Here is a 19,446-nt window from a genome sequence, read left to right as displayed (position 1 = left end):
ATCAAAATTTCATATGTCAGTTAAAACTGAGAATTATCAAGAAGAAGAAGCAAAAAATCAAGAGAAGAAGCAGAATATTAAAGAGATAAAATGCTTCAGTGCTGGAGAGCAACGAGGTCTTCTCTTCATAAACAGCAGTTTCAAGGTTTCCCTCAGAGGCAATCTCCCTTTCAACAATCTGCTCATCACTTTCTCTCTCTCTGAATGAGAGTATGTGTTTGTGCAGTGTGTGATAACAAAGGAAGCCAAATCTGTGTTTGTGGTGCAAGTTGTCATTGTGAGAAAAAACAATTTATATCTTTCCATGCAGAGAGTTTATGTGCATGTATGAGAGGGAGAGACACATGATTTGAGGCAAAAAAATAAATAAGTAAATAAAAATCAGCTTTAATAAAGACACAGAACTAAATCTACTTTTATCACCGTCAATCCCATCGAGGTCAATGCCATATTGCCAGGGGTTGCTATGGAAACTATTTATTCTTCATGCGCACCCCCATTTAAAAAGTAATTTCATCTAACAGGCTCCTGAAATCTCAGTTTCCTTTTTGTCCCGTTCAGTTAGATACAAAGCAACTGAAGACATTTAGCAAAGAGGAGCTAACATTTATTGGCAAAGAACCAAAATAAAACCCAAAGTTTGCGTCTCGACTTTGCACAATCTGTGACCTGTCAAGACTGGAGGAAATAACCATCCTGACAAACAAGTTATGGACAAACTTCCTCTCCTGTCACCTTGAGCTACAATGACTTACAAACATCAACAAAAAAAAGAAGCCATACACCTCCACAAACAAGATAATTAAATAAGCCAGGGGAGTAAATTTGTGCAGGCTGTGGTTGCACTGGGGCCCATGAGGTGAGCTGAATCCAAACAAAGAACAGGCCCCCGCAAGTAATTTAGACTGCCATGTTAGAAATATGCTGGTGTTCAAAGAGGAGTGATTAAAAAATATGAGTTAAATTTTAGTAAGTGGTGCTATTGCTTTATATATCCTCAAAAAGTCAAACCCATCTCCATCATATCTTTTCTTTTCTTCCGTTCTTTTTTTTTTTTGTCAGTAGCATTTCATAACAAAATTGTATGCTCATTCTTCATAAACTATAAAATCCATAAACCTGGGGGGAAGAACTATTCAATTAAATGATACATTTCTTGCTTTCTATGTTATTTTTGTATATGCAATTATGATTGCTGGGTAATGGGCACTGTGAGATATTTTTCTGTCAATCACTATCCCTATAAAATCACCTCAAATTAGTAAAAGGTGCAGTCATTCACTCTTCTTAATTGCCAATAATCTGAATGGATAGTTGAACTTAAAGGTCCAGTGTGTAGGATTTAGGGAGGTATATATTTGCATAAATTGAACACAATGTTCATAATTACGTTGTCATTAGTTTATAAACACTTGAAAGTAGCGATTGTGTTTTTTTTTTTTGTTACCTTAGAATGAGCAGTTGACATTTACATACAGAGCAGGTCGTCTTCTACGGAGTCTGCCAAGTTTGTTTTAGCAGTAGCCCAGAGCGGACAAATCAAACACTGGCTCTCTATTGGGGCATTTGCATTTTTGCATCAGTCACTGCAGTTCTCTCCAGGCTTGGCACAAAGAAGTTTCAGTCTGTTGCAACTTGCATCTTCACCACTAGATGTCACTAATTCCTTCACACTGGACATTTAAACTCATGTTACTTGTGATGTTTTTATCCTATACATCAATATTTCACAATGGGAGACTTTAAACTTCAGTGTTTAGGCGTTAACAAACAATACAGGGTGTACTGGACAAATCGTTTGTGCAGTTATGGTACACTGAGTTCCAATGTGCTTTCACAAGATTCGCTTGTCTCGAAAAGACATACTGCACCCCTGCCTCAGGCAACACATGGCTGCACAGCTACATGGAAACAGCTAATGGTATGCAGTAACAACATTATACTTTACCCCTGATATTAGCTGTGTGTATACTGCGCATATCATGGCTGTGGCCTCATTTCTAGAATCAGAGTCAGAATCAGAAGTACATTTACATATACAAGAAATATGACTCAGTGTTTCAGCGCAAAACAGTTAACATAAAGGAGAGAATAAAAATAGTGAATTTAAATAGAATAGAAAATAAAATACAAATATATATATTTCTATGAGAGTATTCACTAAGTATTCACTTCACAAGAGCCTTGGCATAATTAGTACTTTGTGAGAGAGTGACGGAGTGAATGAAGTGGCGAGGCGTTGCTGTGGAGTTTTTCAAACTTTCTTTGTTTTTTCAAGTTGAGCATCACAAGCAGAGTGCTATCTAGCTCTGTTATATTGGAGAGAAGGCAGACATCTCTATGGTCAATATTCCCAGCACTTAGCAACTCGCAATCAACAATCGCAAAAAACAATCCCAAAAAACAATCGAGATTGATGGAGGAGATAATTAAAATATGTATTTTTTATTTAGGGGTGAACTATCTCTTTAATGTTATTTCTCTGGGAAGGTGTAGTTAGAGACAAATATAATGACAACACAATGACAACTTTACCTGCAGCTATGACATAGGAGAACATTCTGCCCCTTCAAAATAAATGATTTTTTAAATCAAAACATTTTAAAACAAAACTTCATCTTCTTTTGTCATTTTTATTTCTTTTGATACAAGACATTGAAGTAGCTCTTACCACCAGACAGAGGTAGCAAGTTTGTTTTGTGCACCCTTAACTGCACCTGCATGAAAAGTTGGACTTGAAGAGGAGGAAGTTGGATGAGCAATAAGTCACAATCTGTGTCACATTTGAATATTTTATTAGATAAACAAAAATAGTTTGGGTTTTACAATTAAAACAAGGAAGTACACTGAGAGGAGAACACCTGGTAACCGCTTGATACGGCAAGAAAAAATACATGCAGAGAAATTCAACTCAGCTGATATCAAAGAAAACTTGATTTTATTACCACGTGCCTTTTTCATAGAATTTCCCCGAAAGGCCATTCCTCTGTAAGTGCAAACCATGACAGGTCATTTGGTTGGTACATGACAAGACAACCACAGGATGAATCATGCTGTTGTCATTGAGCTAAACAGTAGTTAAATTCCTAACTGTTACTTTAAGAGCTTTGGCAGCCATGACAGACGGTCTGTTATCTTTCAATAAAATATATTCAGTGGAACGAACTCAACGACTACATGGACAGAAAAAGAAAAAGCAAGCCGTTTCAAAATCACCAGAAACATTAACACATGATATATTATTGTTAAAATAATATGTCTTTACATTAAAAAAGAAAAAGAAAAAGAAAAATTGGCATCACCCTTTAAACAGAGCATTTTAATAACTAGCCATAATCAAATACAGTTTTATACCACAATGGATATCCATCATTTGAAAAACAAAACTGATGTTTGCATTGACAATAAAGCACAACACTTATTCTTAGAGCTAAGAGTCATTTTAAGTTGCTGGTTTACAAACTTTGGGGTTTTCCATATATAATATAGAATTTGTAGCATGTTTACAGCTTTTCGCTTTCGTTGTAGAATATATAAACCCGTGGAGTGAAATTCTTTAAATAAACGTAATAGAATATGAATTCTGCTAGAATCCACACAGACACTTTGGTACTTTCTGTGCTTTGACTTAAGAGCACTTGTGCTCTGTCATTTCAAATATTACAATCAACTTTACTTTAGTGATGAGAAATAACTTGCTAACCAAGTTCTGATTCAGTAAACGCCGCTTCACGTCGGCTTGAAATCAATTTTGCGGGTCTGTGCATAAACTCCCAAACATAAAAGGACTTTTATCTTGAATTCTTCTCGTTCTCTTTGACTAAATCGACAACTTCCTCACAAAACTGAAAACAGATTGACGAAATCCAGGAAGTCACTTCTTGACAAAAAGGCTTAAAGATATTACGTTTTCACATGAAGGAATGCATGAAAAAGCCAAAAACAGAAGCGTAAATGATGCAGGTGACATCAAGTAAACACGGTTGAGTTGCCTTGTTGCAGCTGGTGGTGGATCCGCGAAGCTTTGCGTGCACCTCGTCTGACCTCAGAGAAACTTGCTGGTAGCGGGACCTGGCTGACCCCGTCATTTTTTTTCGTAATCTCTGTACTTGGACGGCACATTTTCAGGAAGCACCTTTATTTCCTCTTCCTGTTCCTCTTCTACCACTGGCTCTCATTGGCTGGCTTCGCCCGTGCACCGAAGCAAACTGCAAGCACAGTGTGTACGACACTTGAGTCTTCACATGCAAAGAGCACAAGATAAGAAACAAGAGCAAAACTGGCGAGCTCGAGCTGTTCGAATTCCCTGGGACACCTCTGAATTCAGCATAAACCAGGCCTGAGTGAGCAGAGACACCAAGACGGTCAAAGCAGTTTTTGTTCCAGAGTCTTTTCTTTTTTTTTTTGTTTTGCTGTAGCACTTTGTAAACGGCACTGTCTTCAGCTCCTCACCACACACTGCCCCTGCTACTCAGCTTTGTGGCAGTAAATGTCCTTCAGTGCTTTCAGCTCTTCAATCAGGGTCTTGTTTTGGTTTTCCAACACGGCCACGCGGTTTTCCAGACATTTGACATACTCTTTCTTTTTCCTGCGGCACTCACGAGCTGCCTCCCTGGAGAGGAAAAGAAAGGGAAAATATGTTTGAGTTGCTTGATGAAAATTTAGGTTCCAGACTAAATGCAAGCTATGCACAATCCAAGGGAGCACATGTTTCTAAGACTGTCAAGTTCTGTTTTAAAAGTGCTTCCACATTAATGTCTAAATTTTCCTAGATAGTCAATCATTTACCTGCTGCAGCATTTTCCTTTCAATCATGAACAATCAGGGGGCACGGACACATTTGCATATCTATAAAAGGAGCATGCTGCAGCTGTGACCTTTGCAATACTTGTGACTTGTCACTTTGGCAACCCAAAAAAGTGCTAACTTCACCCTTCAGACAGCCTGTCCAGGCTTTTCCATTTCACAGAGCCCTGGTTGAGACTCTTCATTTCAGAGCATGAATTTGAAAATCATATAAATCATGTTTGTAGGTGTCAACTTGTTGTTGCTTCTAATAGCATCTCTTGCTGCTATTTTTTAAATTATATCCAATTATTCTCCCTCCATCTCTTGGCACCACCTCCTACCTGTTTTTCATCAGTCGGACCTCCCTCTTGCGGGTGACCTCTTCAGCATGCTGCTGTGGGGGGTTCTGCATAGTGCCCGGGGACGCAGCCATCACGATGCTCTGAGCCAGGCCCGAGTTGGGCGAACGCAGCTGGTAAGCCGGTATATCTCCTGTGGCAGCTATAGGGGAGGATGGACAAAAGCATTAGACCTTTCTTTTGAATTTTACTCATCATCTATTTGATCACATAGTGTGATTCTTTGCATTTTCACTTTAAAGGTCCAGTATATAGGATTAAGGGGGATAAAATAACAGAAATGGAATATGTTTTCTTAAGCGTAATAATCACCATAAAATAAGAACTGTTGTGTTTTCATTACCTTAGAATGATCCGTTCATCTAGCTATCAACATAGAGAGCAAGTCCTTGTTTATAGAAATCCCGTGTTGCAGCGCCGTGTTTCTACAGAATCTCAGTCAAACAGTCAAACCAAACACTGGCTCTAGATAGGACCATTCACATTTTCACATCAGCCACCATAATTAGCAGCCTTTCCGCTACATGAACGCCAGAAAACACTGATTTCTTTTTTTTTTTTTTGACATGAAACTGCTTTATTCAGTGTTTTACTGGTTTAAATCACTGTGTCCATTTGTTTTGGAGAGGAAGAAATCTCTGTGGATAATAAGGCTCCTGCTAAAATCCAAGAGGAGCACGTATTAGCAGGTGCTAGGCTAGCAGCCCTTCACTGACATGCCAAAAAAACCTCCAAGAGTGACTGATTTGTAAGTTGAATGTGATTTATTCACTCTTTTTACTGGTTTAAATAAAAAAAATACACACTGGACCTTTAGAAGTGCAGTAAACCTGACTGATTTAGAGGATGTTAGACAGCAACCTTAGCCAAGAATGCTTATCCACTCTCCTTCCTGCCTTAAAAGATGAATTTCCTGTGATCAGTACTGTCCTTGTGAAAAGGTATTTGTTCTTAAATGACCTGACTTGTCGAGAAAAAAAAAGTTCCACTTGTGTCTCTGTCTGCTGTTGTTATCATGAAGGTGCACAATACAACGGTGCAGAGTGAGCTGATCAAAATGAACGGTTATTTTGTATCTTATACAACTTGTTACAGGGCAGCAACTAAGAGCTTTGGAATACATGTATTTATTTGTAAAATAAAATCCACGTCAAAATCTTAAAGCCTTTGGGACATGACTTAGACTGCAGTTCCTCTAATGGCCACTAGATGCTGGCTCAAAAACAAAATAAGTCAGCCTGGACATCCTTACCTTTTAGTGTTTTGTTTTGTTTTTGTTCCACGTGTTGAGATCTTTACGTAGCACAGTAGGTGTCAGGAGTACATGAGTGGACAAATTAATAATTTCTGATCTTGAATGACTTCAACTGTGCACACGAATGAGTAATTCATGATCAAGGATTAGTCTCAAGTGGCTGAAACTTAAGCTGCTAGTTTTTCTGTCTACTCCTGTCAGTTAGGGACTGTTTAACAGTTGTAAATGTGTTTATCTTCTGTCAAGTCAGTAGATAATGTACCTTTTGTAATTGCAACTTATGTCTGTGTCAACTTTTAAAAAATAATTTTATTATTTGAGATTTAACTTTACATTTTTTCTCATTTTGCAAACAGGAATAAGGTGGTTGCTTTATTACTGTTACTGTATATAGATATAAATAAATGAGTAGGTTAATAAAAATGGTTATCATTATGATCTGTTAGTTAATGCACCTATCATTTATTTAAGAGAACAAATTCATGGTATATACATGGTAAATTTCCTCCTCAGACCTGTCATGGGCATTAGCAGGTTACTTCACTTGTGTGTGTGTGTGTGTGCCTGAGGTTTTTGGTGTGTTTACCCCCATGTGAACCACTGTGTGCTACTCATGACCAGCAGTTTATTGCATTTCTCATTAAAAGTGACACTGCTTCTGGAAAAAAAAGCAGCTTTGGGGATGCGGTTTATGTGCTGTTTGAGTTGACTCATCAATTAGATGACTCAACTGTTAACTGCTCTGCCTGCTGTCTCTCACCATTTCAGTTTCTCTTCTTCACTTTGTTCCTGAGAAGTTTCTGTCTTCTCCCTTCCAGTCCACACACACACACACACACACACACTCATTCAAAAAGAGACACAGCAGGTGTGAACACACACACACACACACACACACACACGCACACACACACACACGCACACACACGCACACACACGCACACACACAGAGCGTCTCTCTCTTTCTCTGTCATTGTGATAACAGAGTGACTCGCGTTGTGCTGACGTCAGTGTGTGCGTCTCACTCGCCCGTTTTGCATTCTCTCTTCCCTGCCTGGCCTCTGTTCCAGGAAACTGGAGTGACGTCAAACAGACAACTATCTTGCCCCCCCTGCTGCCACCCGCCCCTTTACCCCCCACCTTTGCTTTTCTGCCTGACAGCCAGTGGAGTGGTTCAGAGAGCAGACTTTTGGTATATGTGTAAGTGAGTGTGTGTGTGTGTGTGTGTGTGTGTGTGTGTGTGTGTGTGTGTGTTTAAACAGCGGGATACAGACTGACAGGAACATATCGTTGCCGATAACCCAACAATCTTTTTTTTTTCTTTTTTTACAGCACAACCCTGAACTGTCATAGAGCTTTTCCTGTGGTGAAATAGAAAAGGGAGCTGTCCAATCTCTGGCATGTTTCTTCCCTAATTTCACAATGCAAGAAGTAAAAGTGATTCAGAAGTATTTCAGAAACATTTCTCTGTAGGAAAAAGTTTTGCTCTCGCAGTTGAATAAATAAAGATTTGCTCTGACATTTGAAAAAAAATAATCTCTAAATACCACATGTTCTTATTCACTCTGCTCATTTGCAGGTGTAACCTTGAAAATACTTAAAATCCTTGCTGAAAAACACAGCACACAACATTATGCAATACATGCACACATATCTCAAAGAGTCAAAGAAAAGTGACTTCTGGACATAGCACATGAAAAAAATATGTATGAGAGAGAAACTCTACCTGACTCAGTCTCATCCCCAGTCACAGCCATCTCTTGTTTCCAATAATCCAGCACCACGGCAGCAAAACACCTCAACACAGAAACACTCTTCTACCCTTATTCCTTCTTGCTCTACTAGAACCTCTCTTTCTCCCTCTCAGCTCTCTCAGCATCAGAGTGGTCACTCGTCAACTTTGCAGCCCGATTACAATTACAGGCATTGACATCACAATGACATCACTCCTGCCCGCTGAAGTCAGTAAAACACCCTGGATTAGAGTTCCTCCCACCCTCCCCCCCAACAGCGGATCAGACGGTGAAGTAGAGAGAAACACAATGTGAGCTGGGCAGGCAGAGAGAGAGGGAGGGAGGGAAAGAGAGAAGGAGGGGGGAGTTGGTAGTGGAGGGGTTGTATTTTTAGCACTAGTGACGCAACTACAGAGACGCTCGACAAACAAGAGGATATTGTGTCCCAAGTGGCTGCCGTGCAAACTGTTGCGCACCCTGATTGGAGTAATTTTGTGAGTCTTAAAAGGCATGAGAAGGGATGGTGGAGAGAATAAAGATAATTGAGGTTTCACATTATTTAAAGTGATCACAACAACTCATAATTCTACAGCATGATGGTGATTTAAGTTAAAAGATTTTATTTGCTGTTAAATAAACACTTGGCTGCCTGATGGGCCTTCACCGGTGAAAATTATCTGCCATGATATAGGACAGGAAGTGATGCTTTTTGCACTTCCAGTAACAGCAATACAATTTTCTTAATTTGCAGAAAAATATAGAGGTAGTTTGCAAGGTGGATCATAACCAAAATTTACTTTAAATTCACAGTTAAGAAAAAATAAACGGTGATGACAACAAAGCTTGCACAAAATAGCATTTTAAGTCTTGTGTGTGATTTATCCTGGCTTTATGTGAGTAGAGGAAAGTCAGCTAGCCAATAGGCTAATTTATGCAATGTAAAATGTCATAGTGGTAAGCTAATATCATTAGCCTATTGTATATGCGGGGAAAACGTGTCTAGCGTGAGATAATTGTTTTGTTTGCGAACCTTTTGAGTTATAAAGGAGCCAAATTATGTAGCGTTGTTAAATGTTGCTGTTGTTCCCGGCTTCAATTTGAGTGGAGGAAAACTCAGCTAGCTGCTAGGCTAATTTATGCAATACAAAATGTCATAGGCTTATGCTAATAATGTTAGCATGTTGTATTTGTGGGGAAAACATATCTAGCAAAAGACAACTGTTTTATCAATAAATATTGCTCTGGCAAACTGTCAGCTGCCAAGGGTTCGCTTCTATATTTATGTTCTTGATACTGTATGCTAATTTTTTCACATTTTATGTGTATATCGCATTTTGTTTTTAAATCTAATTTTATTCCAATGCTTCATTTTATTTAGGTTCTCTTACTTCAGCATTCAGGGAGTCCAAATGACATCCATTTCAACAAAGTCATACTTTTAGGGATTAAGATAATTTATCCACACTAATGTCCAAGAACAGAGAATATGTCGCACCATAAAACAAAGAAAGTCTCACCAAGAAAGGTTAACTGTTGGATAAACCATCCCAAAACCAAAATCGCAATGAAATAAACCCCACTCTTTCCAAAACATAGCCAAAGACAAGATGGATAACATGTTAACAGGAGAATGGTGTGAAATATTTTTCTCTGTGGTCTCTAGCTTTCCATATTGTCCTTGAGATGTTGCCCTGTAATTACACAGTCAACTTATGTGGCTGCCCATCACTCAGCTATTAGATAACTGTGTCACAGTCTCCAAGAAAGCAATTCTCACCTGCACTCTGATGGTGACAGCTCACAAGTATGAGTCACTGGTTCGTAAAACCTGCCTCCATTATTTAATCTGTGATGGTATTACTCAAACAGCATCAATTAAATCTCAATAATCCAATAGATATTCTGATAAAACAGGCTTAAAGCATCAGTTTTATTCAAGAGCTTCCTTCAAAGAGAGTCACCTGACATTAAGAGCACCTGTTCTCAAAAATGATTCATGCTGATACGAATGTATACTTTGTCATTTGTTTTGTGTGTGTGTGTGTGTGTGTGTGTGTGTGTGCATCTTGCACATTTTCTTTAACACAATCCCACAATTTCTTCTACATCTTAATCCCATGGCTTCAATTGAGGATTATCATGTTAAATGTGATTTACACAGACTGTTATCTTATAAACCTCAATTTATGCTATGTCACTATTGAAATGAATGTTATTCCCTTGAATCTCTTCCGTGTTCCTTTGCAACGCAATTCCAAATTTTCTTGTGGACAAGCACACATTAAATTTCAAAATCGAATCTTACCTTGGACGAGCACCTGTCCTCCCTGTATGTAGAGTTGCTGTGGGGAGTCTCCGGGTTGAGCTGCACACTGCAGGATTGTGGCTCCGGGCTGCGGGTTGGGAGAGCTGGCCACCGTCAAGGTCTGGGCCCCCTGCAGGGCTTCAACTCCAGGGCTAGTCAACTGGATGGCTCTCCCCTGAGTAATCGCAACTGTGTGGGGTCAAAGTTCAGTGATAACTAGGCTGCAGTGTAAATGAAATGGAAGTTTGTTATATCAGGTATTTAAAATTTGGAAAGCAAAGGTTTCATCATGTTTCTCAACGAAAATGTAAGGTTACTGACAGCTGAAGCACTTGCAAGGCTTCATTAGACATGGCACTGTCATGGTTGAATCTTCAGTAAATACAAAAAACTCAGTTGGAACATAAACGTAGTAAATTTAAGTCAGCGGTCTAAAACTGTGTACACAAAGACTTTATGAAAAAGGTAAACTGCAACACCCAAGGAGCATTGCAGCAGCACTTTTTTTTATTATAATGCTTAAAATGAAATTCCTGCAGAGATTATTTACAGCAAATGCAGCAGCTATGATGCTGTTTTCTGTTCCTGATTTACAGAAGAAAGCTTTTTGAATATGATTGGATTTGTGCTTCTGGTTGTTCTCCATGGCAACAGCACTGAGGCACCTGGGTACTGTTGTATTTTAAGCCATTTATATTTATTATATCAATGTTGTGATAGGACACTAGATATTGTATGAGATTTTGGATATTGTATGTGTTGTCTTTTCCTGGTTATGAACACTGCATATAAATGCTACTCTACACAAAAAATAAATAAATATTTTATGAAAGCACCAATAGTCAACCCTGTAATATCATCATGTTATCAAGTTATTTGGTCAAAATATGTTGTTTGAAGTTCTCCATATTGCCCAGCCTTAATAACATGTGACTTTACCCACAGTTGCAACGATCTAATGAACTAAAAATACAACCCTCTGTAAAACAGTAGACTGTGAGGGTGGATAAACTACAAACTCCATATGCAGAAGATGGCTCAATTTCGGCTCATATCCCTGTAGATGTGTGTACTGACTATATTGTCCTGAGCTGGTCTGATAGATGGAGGTTGGCACTGATGCTGAGACAGCACTGGAGACCGGCGCCTCCTCCTCCGTCTTCTCCTCATCAATTTTTGGAACTGCTGGCGAATCCGATGAAAGCTCGTTGAGTATTTTTCTGCAGGAAAAGAGAGTTCCTTAACATGATTCCATACAGGCAGTTCAACATTATCTGACTCAACACACTTTACACTGTTTATTTTGCTCATCTAATGTAGACATCTTCTCACCGATAAGACGGACGCCTGGAGAGAAGTTCCCGTCTCTTCTGGGTGTCCGTGACTGACTCGTCATCCTCCAGCTCAGCTACAGTGGCAATCTGTCTCAAAAAAAGCAGGATTGGAAAGTGGTGAGTAATCTTCAATATTGTTTTTTTATGGTAACATCTCTGGTGTTAAATGTTGGCACTGAGGGGGTGCTGCTTTCTGTACATAGACTTTAGTGAGTAAACTTGTGTGTTTGATACAACAAAATGTGAATGACAAGAATGATGTCAAAGAAGGGATTAGAGCAGCGTTTTTATTATCTTTAAACCCAACACAACATGTCAACACTTGAGAGCGCTATATACCGTGTAATTATTTGTGAATGTGTGAGTAAACGCCCTGCTTTCTCCAGGCATAGTTTCATGGTGGCATGAATAAACAGGTTTACATTTTCATTATGTTGGAATAATAACAAACATGAATTTGACCTGGTTATATGTCATCAATCAGTTGCTTTTATGACTCACACTGGTGAGTAATGGTTGTGTGTTATTAACACAAAGGGTGCCTTGGCCCAGTTAGAGGACAATGTCTGTGCAGGACAAAGGACAAGTCTGATTTATGCCAGGCTAAACAAAAGCATATCCATGTCCATTTATTAATAATAATTGGAATGAAAGTTACTCATGCTTGTTAGGCTTACACTAGAAAAGCAGAATAATGTCAAAGTATAGAAATAAGTTTTGGCTGTTGCACACACAATATTCAGTCCTGAATGTGCCTCCAGATGTTTGGAGACAACAACAGGCTCAATCAGAACTGTGCTTTAAGAATCACTGACACTGGATATTATTTTCCAGGACAATGTGATAATTACTGTGAAAGTTCAGCTACAATAAAGTCAAACTTGTTATTGATGAAGCTCCCTGATATGATGTAACAGGGTACTTTGAAATCATTTCACTAAACCACTTTGTGGCTGACATCTGCTGTTTCACTTCGCAGCTCACGGCTTTGATCTCCTTCCTGACCAATTTCTCCGTAAAGAGACTTTTCATGAAATGACAAAGTAACCTGCACTTTGCAAATCTAGCTGCACATGTGACAAAAATCTGCTGCAACGTGTTATCTGATCAAATGTGAGGGGGAGCGTTATTTCGATTCCTATCTACAAACTGCTTTGTTCATGTACTGAAAATGCTGAAACATCTGCATCTACACTACATTATTCAGTGAAAACTTAATGTAAAGTGTGAAGTGTTTTTGTAGAAAATTATGAAGTCACATTGAAGTTGACCTTACACTTTTGAATATAAATTGCAATCATTTTATTTATATATGCTATTAAGCATTGTGAAATGTTGTCATAATCAGTGTATGAATTCTTGAGTTATGGCAAAAAACATGTTTCATGAGGTCACTGACTTTCTACCTTCAACCACCAATTACCAATCTGTTAACTTTTGAGTCTAAGTGGAGGTTTGTGCCAAATTTAAGGAAACTCTTAAAGCTGTTCTTGAGATATTATGTTCTCGAGAATGAGATGGATGCAAGGCCACACTGACCTTGACCTTTGACCACCAAAATCTAATCAGTTCATTGTTGAGTCCAGGTGGACATTTGTGCCAAATTTAAAGAAATTCCCCTCATGATGCCTCTGGTGGGCTATCACCTACACAGGGGCATAAAAATCCCAATGCAACTTTGGCCAGCGTTTGGACAGCTTCACCCCACGGGTCAGTGTTGTCTGACGTGCCAACAGTTTGTGGAGCTGTCGTCCTGCCCAGACGCAAAAACAACATCTCCTGAATGTGAAGGTTGATGAGCTTAAACTCAGCACCTAACCGCTCACAATCCTATTAACAGATACACTGCATTAGAGCACAAGCACTGCAGAGTAGCTCCTACACATGGCACCTAAATCGTCATTCACTGACTCACCAGCTCTGACATCACCACTCCATTTTTCTTTACAATAGAGAACCTGACACTTGTTCCTTTGCTTGAAACTTGTTGTTGAGACTTGGCTTGGAGTTGTGTTATATATGGTTGGGCATCATTAGGTTTTAATTATGGATATTGCCTGTCAGTACTGATATTTATCAGTACTCTCCCCATTATTTGGTGCCAAAAATAAAGACATGACATGAAAAAATTCAACAGTTGTTACATCAGGGTTAATGGTTATGGTCATATCCCTACAGGTGATAATATTAACAACCATACTCAATACAAAATTAGTTAGCTCTGGTTGTCATGACAGCTCATACTGGTGCATTATTTAATTGTCTTATAAACACCAGAATGCGCTCTGGCACAAACAAGGCACAATTAAAGTGGACTTAAATGGTGCATTGATTTATATGAAAATAGAACGCTCCTTCTCTTTAAACATTATCATTTTAGTGTAGAGCGTTTAATTGGATTTATAAACAAACCCTTTGTCTGTGGGATTATTTAGGAACATAAATTAAAAGTGCTTAAAACAGATTCTAGCTTTGTCCTAAGTAAATAACTACTGACTTATTTTTATATCGATAACGAGCTGGCATCTTAGTTTGGCAAATCCCACCAGGCTGCACTGAGGACGAAAATGCAGCAGCTGCTTTGCTAAAGCAGTCAAACTGGCAGCACTGTTTCAGATGTGTTGAGGTGAGGTTGTTGGTGTTACCCCCTGTGCATGCAATTACATTTTTACATGTTGCATTTAAACTAGTTTTCATTTAATTTTGTAAAGTGAGCACACAGTTAGCAACATTTCGCTCTGTCAGCCATGACTGGAGAGCGCAGAATGTAAACACACACTTATACAATGTCAAACGCAACTGCCTAACGCCAGCAGCTTCATCACTGAGAGGGGATCATTAGGGATCTGAAAATGTCAGCCTTGTTGCAATGAAATAAGGTTACATAAATAACAAAAGCAGCACAGTTTGTCCAGGAGCTTATCAACATTTCAGTACTGACCAGTCAGGAGGTGGAAGCAATTTAGTACTAGTTTGCAATACTCACCACTAATCTTGAATGACTTGAGACTTGCTATGGCAGAAAAAAATACATGACTTAGTCATTTCAGTTCATTTCAGCTACTGACTTGACCATGAAGTTTGACTCAAAATCACCTTGAATGACTGGAGACTTGCTCTGACAGACCAGAGACTTGGCTTAGAGTTGACTGAAAATACTTGAAACTTGACCTGGACTTATCTTCAGTTACTTGAGATTTGACCTGACAGACTTGAGACTTGGCTTAGATCTGACATAAAAGACCTGAGACTTGGTCTCACAACTTGAAAGACTTAAGACCTAACCTGGACTTGTCCTCAGTTACTTGAGACTTGAGCTACAGACTACAGACTTGACATTTGACGTGAAAGACTTGCTTGCTCTATCTTGAAAGACTTGATACCTGACCTGGAGTTGTCTTTTCTGACTTAAACCTTAAACTGGAATTGTCTTGAATCACTTGAATATTGCTATGACAAAATTAAAACTCAACTTGGGCTCGTCTTGAATGACTTGAAGATTAATTCAGACACCAAAAAACTTGAAAGCAGTACTCTTTGATTATGGTATTTTAATGCATACTCCCTGTAGTCAAAATGTGTTGTTAATATCCAGTATCGAAACAGATCAGCCTGGTCTCATTTGTATAAAAGAAGCTGACACTTAATATGAGTGTGAATCCTGGCAGAGACCGTCGCATGCTCTCACCTGCACAGTCTGGACTTGTGGTGACTGTATGACGGAGGTCTGAGGGGCCTGGATGACCCCTTGAACCTGCACAGTCTGACCATCACACAACTGGACAACAGTCACGCCAGGAGACCCTGCTGACACCTGCGGGTACAAAATAAGACAATCCCACCAGAGGAACATTATGTGTGGTGTAAAAGAAGATTAAACTAATAATTCAGTCAACATTTTCATGGATTGTAATGTCTATAAATACCCAAGTAATGCCTTTCTGTCAGTTTCAATCACTTTATAACAAAGTGTGTGTTAGCACCTGAGGAGGGGCTGCAGGAGATGGACTGTCTTCGCTGTGGTTCTCCTCTCCGTCTGTCACTGACTCATTAAAATTGTTGTCAAGCTGAGGTGAAACTGAAGAATCCATGGTCAGTCACTAGACAGACACAAAACGGACACACAAGCATATTTTTAATAGTGCTGACAAAGGCTTTTATTGTGGTTTCTTCTCTAGTACTAATATCACAAATCTCTTGTAGTTCCTTCTCCGGTACCAGTATCAAGAATCTCAAACACATGATTGTCTTTTCATGTGATACCAGACTTGCTTCTCTTAGGACTAATTATACACACACTGTAAAAAGAAACTGTTTTAACTGAGAGCGAAAAAAGCAAGTGTCTGGGCTGCCTTAAAATTTTAAGTTGACTGAATATGAGAAGACAAGTTGAGGTAATTTTGTAATGATTCAACTTGTCTTCTTAAATTCAGTCAACTTGAGCATTTAAGGTAGCACAGACACTAGATTTTTTAAGTGAAAAGAAATAGTTTCTTTTTACAGTGCAGTACTTTCTCTTTGTTACACAAGATCTCACCCTCCTTCAAAAAGGAGTTTGTTCTTGACCATGAGAAACCTTTTATAACATGCAATTAACTTGGATTTTCTTTATTTCTGAGCTGTTTACCACCGCAACATAAAAAACAAAACATAAAAGTATTGCAAGGGAATGAAAACCTTTACACAAAACTGTTTTTGGTACAGTTCAACACAGTGAACACACATCCAATTCAGAACAGGAGACCCTATAGTTTGCTCAGAAGTCAGAATGATGTGTCTTTTTTGCAAAGAAAAAGGGCAAAACAGCTAAGGAGAAAAGATGTGAAGACATTAATTTAACTGTAGAAAATGTGTTTTTGTGAAAAAACTTTACCTTCAGACATCCTCTTGAACCAGAGATCAAACAACAGAGATCATAAAGTTTGGAGGCTGACAGTTACCAAGATCGGACTGATGTCAACAGCCATTGTCAGAGATTGAGGTTCAAATAATACATCCAAAATGTTCACATCAGGGACCCTCATGTTCAACTACAGGGCCCCTGTTTGATAAAGATCGGTTTCAAGCACTAACTCAAGTTAATGTTTTCTACAATCTGCTACTCAATCGTCTAATTAGAAAGTGTTATATCAGTGCAAACATGCAATCAGAGAGATTAAAATTATATTAAAGCCTAATCAAAGAAATACAGACCCTGGAAATGCTCAGTTGCAAACTTTAAGAAGGTTTATTGCAAATGACAGCTAGCACATTTTCGTTTTCTGTAGCCTAAATGTAAACCTCCAACATGTACACAATTTCCACTTCTTGTTTTATTGGCATGAATTATGAATTATCAAGTTTATCAATCTCAATGCTCAAAACAAATATCTTAACGGCAAATATGACTTCCGTTTTTTGTAATATTACAATAAAAATATCTGTAGTCTATATGAGCTCCCCTCCGATCCATTTCTAAACTTGATTTCAAAGATGTAACGCTTTATTATCGCAAAAAATCTAAGAAAATACATTTAAGAGAAATTTCTAAAATAAAGAAGCAATAGTGCATTTTAATATGGAATATTTTATTTTGAAGAGACACCTCTCGCTCAAACTTCCGATACCATTTCACTCCGTCTGACATGACGCAGCTCTGCAGACTTACAGAGAGGAGCTGCTACCAGCGGAGCTAACTGAGAGCCGTTTTCGCTCCGTGTTGATCGGCTAATACATCAGCCTGTTCGCAGAGCAAAGTTTTAATGAAAAGTTTATCACCGCAGACGTGTTTGCACATTGCCCCTCGACTCTGCCCGCCCGGCGCTGAGCAAAAATGTGACAGCTTTGCTGTGACTTACCGAAGTTTTACGTAGTCTGACTCGTCACTAATTACAGTATGGGTGGACGGCCTGTGCCTTCGCTCACGTAGTCTCACGTCAGCGCTGATGATGCTGTGCCAAAAATGTCGACCGACGAGTCAGTTTAACGTCGAAGAGTGCATAGGTGGAGTGAGATCATTCACTCCCACCTACTTCCGAGTTCGCTATGCACGGCGTAAACGGCCAGCGGACAAAGTCTTGTGAGAATTTCAAATGGACGGTAAATGAGAGTTTTAACACCGCACAGCACAAACCATTTCAATATATGGTGTAATGATTGAAAGACCTTCTAATAACTCTTCTGTGTTGGACCAAGCCACATTGTTTACACAGCCACCGGATAAGCCTAAAGAAAGTTCAACTCGACTGCAAAATGTGTGCCTATCACAAGAAGTGGACGGATTTCACTTTGCAATAGCAACAGAAAATATATACCTGAATGCTAAATCAAATTCAGTTAAATACACGTCTTGTCTAAAAAAAACTAAACTTAGGACATAGCCCAACACATTAACAATTCATTTCAATTCAAACAAGGAAACATGACTCAAATTTGCAATAATGTAATCTGACTTGCAATTTTTATATCATTTGGGGATGCTTTAAAGTGTTTTTCTATGGTGAGTCACATGTTTACAGACTAGAGTAATGTTGCCATCTACTGGAGGATAAAAGCAACAACACTAAAAAATAGGGGGGCATACAATATGATCAATTTATTCTAACACTCAGACTTACATAGTGTTTATACTGAAGCATTTCCTTCAACAGATAAATGGAAAGCTTATAAATGTAGAATAAGTCTAAATCTTCATATTAGTGTCATTAGCAGCAGTAGGCACTTAAGAGTGCAAAGTTAACAAAAAATGTTCAAATTTCACAAGTATGTTTATGTGCGTGACTGTGTCAGCCCTGCGATGGTCTGGCGAACTGTCCAGGGTGTACCCCGCCTTCCGCCCGCGACCCTTACGAGCACAAGCGGTTACAGAAAATGACTGACTGACTGTTTATGTGCAATAATCAGAATACTGAGGCTTTACTTCCTGAGAATGTATGTATGTATGTAACTCGTCATTATGAAGTTTCTCCACCAGTGAGCCACAACATTAAAATGATTGACAGGTGAAGTGAATAATGTTGGTATTCTCGTTACAATGCAATGTCCTGCTGGGAATCATTGGGTCCTGGTATTCATGCACGCTCCTTTAATTGCCAATGACAGTGCACCCCTTGCGGGACAATGTGCCATGCCCCACCATTAAACTGCACAGTGAAGGCCAGAGAAACGTGACAAAGAACTCAAGGCATCAGTCTGACTTCTAACTTCCCCAGATCCCAAAAAATCAAGCAATTGTTGGGCATACCAGTATCCCAGAGGCAAGTACAATCCACAGTGGAACCTCCTTATTTAGTTTAGACTTGGCCCTGACCTGCCGAGGCATGAACACAGGACCTCTGGGGATATCAGGCAGTGAATTCTTTGTGTCCTGTGGGTTGGGGAACAAACATGTCCTATGACTGCTTGATTGTTGGGATCTTGGGGAATGTTGAGGCCAGGTCGATGAACTGAGCTCCTTATCACGTTACCTTAACCATTCCTTGTGAAGTTTTTGCAGCTTGGCATGGTGCATTTCCTTGCTGGGCGTACCCTTGCCAGGGGAGGGCCCTTGCTATGGGAGGGTTTACTTGGTGTCAAGTGGCATCCACATAATTGCCGAGACCCAAGGTTTCCCAACAAAACATTGCATTGTAACAAGATACATAAGTTGCTGTGACGTTCACTGCAGGAAGACGTGGAAAAACTTGGCTGAGCC

General features: G+C 39.2%; 1 protein-coding gene across 1 annotated transcript; it reads right to left on the bottom strand.

Annotated features, from left to right (window-relative positions):
- Positions 1-2,778: 2,778 nt before the first annotated feature.
- On the bottom strand, positions 2,779-17,705 carry LOC121951037 (cAMP-responsive element modulator-like). Its single transcript, XM_042497211.1, has 8 exons — positions 17,612-17,705; positions 15,758-15,874; positions 15,463-15,588; positions 11,773-11,861; positions 11,518-11,660; positions 10,441-10,629; positions 5,130-5,289; positions 2,779-4,612 (listed from the first exon to the last, which is right to left on the bottom strand). Exons 2-8 carry the CDS (start codon positions 15,863-15,865, stop codon positions 4,468-4,470), a joined length of 960 nt encoding a protein of 319 aa, XP_042353145.1. The 5' UTR covers positions 15,866-15,874; positions 17,612-17,705; the 3' UTR covers positions 2,779-4,467.
- Positions 17,706-19,446: the final 1,741 nt, after the last annotated feature.

Source organism: Plectropomus leopardus, chromosome 12, assembly GCF_008729295.1.
Source record: "Plectropomus leopardus isolate mb chromosome 12, YSFRI_Pleo_2.0, whole genome shotgun sequence".
Lineage (NCBI taxonomy): Eukaryota > Metazoa > Chordata > Actinopteri > Perciformes > Serranidae > Plectropomus > Plectropomus leopardus.
Note: the sequence above shows the minus strand (reverse complement) of the source record. Positions and strands in the feature narration are given on the sequence as shown.

Coding starts and splice junctions, on each gene's coding strand:
- LOC121951037 (XM_042497211.1), bottom strand. CDS start 15,865: ATGGATTCTTCAGTTTCACCTCAGCTTGACAACAATTTTAATGAGTCA. Junction 11,862..15,462: donor CACAAGTCCAGACTGTGCAG/GTGAGAGCATGC, acceptor TTTTTGAGACAG/ATTGCCACTGTAGCTGAGCT. Junction 11,661..11,772: donor TCCAGGCGTCCGTCTTATCG/GTGAGAAGATGT, acceptor CTTTTCCTGCAG/AAAAATACTCAACGAGCTTT.